The sequence below is a fragment of the Vombatus ursinus genome, unplaced genomic scaffold (assembly GCF_900497805.2).
Source record: "Vombatus ursinus unplaced genomic scaffold, bare-nosed wombat genome assembly UNPS02014825.1, whole genome shotgun sequence".
In the NCBI taxonomy this organism is placed as follows: domain Eukaryota; kingdom Metazoa; phylum Chordata; class Mammalia; order Diprotodontia; family Vombatidae; genus Vombatus; species Vombatus ursinus.
Genome location: NW_020954603.1, coordinates 10,838,864 through 10,843,651, shown reverse-complemented (window position 1 = coordinate 10,843,651; position 4,788 = coordinate 10,838,864). Strand labels below are relative to the sequence as shown.

At 50.3% G+C, this 4,788-nt stretch overlaps 1 protein-coding gene across 1 annotated transcript in view; it reads right to left on the bottom strand.

The window, feature by feature from the left end:
• The window catches only part of BARHL2 (BarH like homeobox 2), a 6,078-nt gene extending 4,983 nt beyond the window's left edge, over window positions 1-1,095 (bottom strand). The window contains exon 1 of the mRNA XM_027837939.1: window positions 468-1,095. Coding sequence (XP_027693740.1) covers window positions 468-1,095 — 628 coding nt within the window. The remainder of the gene's footprint in view (window positions 1-467) is intronic.
• Between the last annotated feature and the right edge of the window lie 3,693 nt (window positions 1,096-4,788).

Here is a 4,788-nt window from a genome sequence, read left to right as displayed (position 1 = left end):
GAAGGAAGGAAGGAAGGAAGGAAGGAAGGAAGGAAGGAAGGAAGGAAAGAAAGAAGGGACGAAGGAAGGGAGAAAAAAGGATGGAAGGAAAGAAGAATGAAAGAAGGAAGGAAGGAAAGAAGTGATCAATATAATGAATAAAAAGAGAAAAGGGGACAGGGCTGAAAGACATATTGTTGAGGTTGTAAATGTAGCGCTTGTATGAAACTTCAGACAGGTACGCAAAAGAACAACCCCGAAGGCGAACTCAGGCCACCAACTCGTTGGTAAATGACATTTGGCGACCCCAGTGAAAGCAAAAACCAAACCAGACCAAACCAAAAAACCTGCCAGAATCAAAACCACCCGCAAACGATTCACAGAAAGTCCAGGGAGAAGAATGAAGAGGAAGTGCTAGAAGAGAAAAAGACCCCCGGGGAGAAGGAGCCAGAGAGCGTGCGGGAAGGCCCCGGAAGACCCGGACTCACCGTGGCATTTGACGTCGTTCTGAACATCATCGCGCTTGTCGAGTTTGGTCTTGCTGTCTTCCTGCTCGAGTTTTGGCCTGAAGTTCTCGTTGGCTGCGTTCCCCTCTTGTTTCGGGGTGTGATGGGGAGACGAGACGCTGGTGCTGTACGGTGCACAAGCGGCCAGCGGTTTGCTGTCGCCCAGAATGTCTTTAATTAAAAAAGAAGACGTGGAAGTCCTGGGGGCCGAGGCGGCCGAGCCCAGCTGCGGGGGCTGCGGCTGCTGCTGGGGCTGCGAGGGTGGCTGCGGCTGCGGGGGCTGCGGCTGCTGCTGGGGGGAAGCCTGCAAACTTTGTGTCGGCTGCGGCGGCTGCCCGTGATGCAGGTGGTGATGGTGCTGTATGCCGTCCTGGACCAGGTGGGGCTCCGGGTGCTCCAGGGTGACGGAGATGGGAGACGAAGGCGCAGTTCCTACTGTATCGATCTCGGAACAGGGGGAAGGGGTGGCCTGGCTCCGAAAATCCGTGCTGCGGCCATCGACGTGCTGGCGAAAATCTCCGTTCATCGCACCCGGGCTGCCCGAGCTGGCGCTGGACAGAATCGTGTCTATTCCGAAACTAGACCCACTCGCCCCTTCCATGGCAGTCATTTCTACATGGGGCTCGTCTCCATCCGCCAGGCGACACTCGAAGAGGGGGCAACTGCCGCCCCGGGTCACAGCAATAAAGCGAGGACTTTAAAAATAATAACAATGGTCTAATAAAATGCACACTTATCCGTGCCTTTTAAGGGGAAGAAAAAGAGTCTGGGAGGGAGGACAGGGAAAGGAAGCTGGCCTGTAGGTGAGGTGGGGGTGGGGAGGGGGAGATCAGTGGAAGCTTTTGGACACAACTTTTTTTTTTTTTAAGAGGGTAGGGGGAAAGAAGGAAGGGAAGGAAAGTTACAAAAAATGATACAGGGGAAGCGGAGCCACGATTTCAGTACTACTCGCGCACGTGGCGTTGGCTGCGTGGTTCAGTGTGAGCCACGGCGGGGGTGTGGAGGAGAGAGGACCTAGCTGCCGCCGCCGCCGCCGCCGCCGTCGTCGCCGCTGCCCGGGGCTGCTGCAGGGCAATGGGTGTAGGCGGCGACGGAGGCGGCGGAGGCGGGCAGCGCAAGGTGGGGCTGCGGCGGCGGCGGGAAGGGGCAGCCAGCTGAGCTCCACGGCTGCAGGGAGGCGCGAGGTGGCCCGGGCTAGGGGCTCCGCCGCTCTGGTGCCGAGTTATTGAACTTTCTGGGAAAGTTGAGGTTCGGCAGCTGCAGCAGGAGGAGGAGGAAGAGGAGGAAGAGGAGGAGGAGGAAGAGGAGGAAGAGGAGGAGGAGGCGCAGCGCGGGGCGGACTCTGGCCACTGCCTGGCTCCTTCCCTTGTAATCCGGCTCCTCTTGGGCTCCAGTGACTCCCTCCCGTGACGTCACGGCCATTGCCGCCGCTTTCCCCCCTCCGTGTTTTATTCTCACCCCCTTTATTGCGACATCGCGGCGGTCCCGAGGCCCCCATTGGTGGCTTCGGCAGAAGAGACAGACGCCAACGTGCCAGGAGCCAATGGCAGCGCGCCTAGCGGACTTTGTCAGTTCCGAAGATACAGTCCCGGCTGCTCATTTTAGAATCCCCAGGACCCTTCCTTCCTGCAACCCCAGAACCAAACACCTATTCTAACAGTAATCCCTATAATAACAATAACGTGGGAAGAAAAGGGAAGGAAAGAACTAAAAGAGAGGGAGGAAGGAAGGAAGGAAGGAAGAAAGAAAGAAAGAAAGAAAGAAAGAAAGAAAGAAAGAAAGAAAGAAAGAAAGAAAGAAAGAAAGAAAGAAAGACAGAAAGAAAGACAGACAGAAAGAAAGCGAGCTAGTGACAATTTGTTATTTTTCTTACAGAGAAAGGTAGCCGAGAAAGGGAAGGAGCTCTAATTGCATTTAAATCCTTACAAAGCCTATGAAAACGACTTCTTAAATTCTGCTCCTGCCAGTCATGAAGGAACTGAGAGCAGAGGAAGGGAGAGAGTCGAAGTAAGCAAATTTGGAAGTGTGTAACTTCCGAGCGTCCGGCTCTTTGTGCCTTCTACTGCTGGGGAGCCAGCACAGTTCTGGGGTCTGGTTGAGGCTCTAACGAGCCACGTATCCCGCCAAAGCAAGGTGGGCTTATGAGTGTTTTGCAGTGGTATCGAGAAGAGAGAGAGTTGAGCTTCGAAAGATGCCTCCCCAGGAGAAGGGGAAGTGAAAAGGTACGGAATAGATCAGATCAGGAGCCCAGGAGCCCAAGCCAGAAACTCTGACTGAACTAGTCTCCAGTGAAAGCAAATGCCGGTAGAACTGGGTTCGTATCGCTTCTCCCAAGTGGGGATTAACTAATCTTGGGGTGAGCAGCTAACAGGCTCAACTAGGGGCATGGTCTAGGGCTGCAGGGTTTTTGCTCTCTCTTTTTTCCGGAGCTCTTCTGAAATTCGGGAGCTCCTTTTTTTTTTCTACCTGTCTCCATCAATAGCCCACCCCCCAACCACCACCCTCCTGCTCCTTTTCTTCTCTCTCTCTCTCTCTCTCTCTCTCTCTCTCTCTCTCTCTCTCTCTGTCTCTCTCTGTCTCTCTCTCTCTCTCTCTCTCTCTGTTTCTCTGTCTGTCTGTCTGTCTCTCTCCCCCTCTGGTGTTGGCCGCTCGGTCGCAATCGGAATAGTTACTGTTGATCCGCCTGGGACTCGGAAAATTATTCTACTGTCTCTTTGGAGGGTATCAACTTGTATTAATTTTTCTAGGACGACTCCAACCTGTCTCTTGTTGAATGTCAGAGTAATGGGAAGTGCCACTGACAAGACGGCGTATTACTCCTGATTAAGTACCGTGTCAACCTAATTAGCAGAGTAATTATAAGGTGCTAATGAATGATTCAAAGTTCTTTGAGTTACATTTTACTCTAAATTACCATTTTAAGGACCCTATGAGCCTAAGGTAAACCGTGTTCCTGGAATCGCTTCCTTGGAGAGGTGCAGAATATATGCCCCCACTAATAAAATGACAATTAAAGTATTTGAAGGGATGGGTTAAAGCTCGGAGACTGATTGCTGATGGATGTAGTTCCCATAGGGTGGGTTTGAGGATGGTGAGTAGCTGACCTGGGTAGCTGTATGTTTTAAGATCGATCAACTCAAAAATGAAATGGGCCGGATAGACACTAGGTCTGTTCTGTATCCGCCCATAATACAGTTGGAGGGAGGGAGGGAAGCCCCTTCTTATCTTCTCCAAGAAGAGTACTGTAATTCACAATTGACACAGTGGAATGCAATGCTGCCTGGAGATTATATAGAAATGCAACGAGTTGTTTATTTTCATCATCATCACTACTGCCCGAGTTCTCTCTGGAGAAAGGGGGTACAGGAAGGGTAGGTAAGAGGTTGTAAAAACAAGCTAAACTAATTATCAGATATTTAGGGGGTTCTACTGGAAGGAGAATTTGGAGACAGAGATATATGTTCATCAACAGTGGTAAGGGAAAGATATTTTCAAGGCTAAAAAGTCGGGTTGGACTGGAGGAAGGGTCTAGTCAGTCACGCACTGAAGGGAAGCAAAGGAGATTTTGACATCAGGTCCAGGAAAATCCTTTTGGGAGGCAGGTGTTTAAGGAGATCTGAGTCTTTGAAGTAGTGACAGAAAGGAGGAAAATCCATCTCACAGTTCACCCCCTCTGTATCTAAATATGGCCCTCTGTTTCCTTCAGCTCCACATTAGAAATTTAGGGTATGCTATCAATTCTCCCTTAAGGTGCCCTGGAAGGAAAAGTGGGTATTTTCCCCTTATGGTCTCATTATTCCATACGGAAATTCATGCTGAGTCGTCAGGCAGTCAGGAGTATAGAGGGGGAGGGGGGCTTAACCAGAGACTTTCTAAGTAGGGTTCCCGAAGACTCATTTTACTTCTTCATTCATCCCCTTAAACTGAAGAAAATCTGTCACCGGGAGGGGAACAGTGAGGTTGCACAAGGTCATTGGTGGAATCTTAACCTTTTTTTTTCCTTCAAAGTATCAATTCGGACTCTTCTTCTTTTGACATCATCCATCAGCATTCCGATGAGGTGTTTTTACCCACAGCACACCCAAGCTCCAAATAGAGGTGGACCCCTTTCATAGTAAGTTGGGGGTTAGGGGAATCAGAAGAATCCCATAAATTAAAAATCGGGAAAGTAATGGCACAGCACAAATCAATTATTCTCTATCCTTTATAAATAATTCATTTAAACTTGTTTTTGTTTTGTTCAGACGCCTGAAATGACTGAGCAGCGAACACCGCCCATGGCACAGCTTGTGTTGTGTGGTTA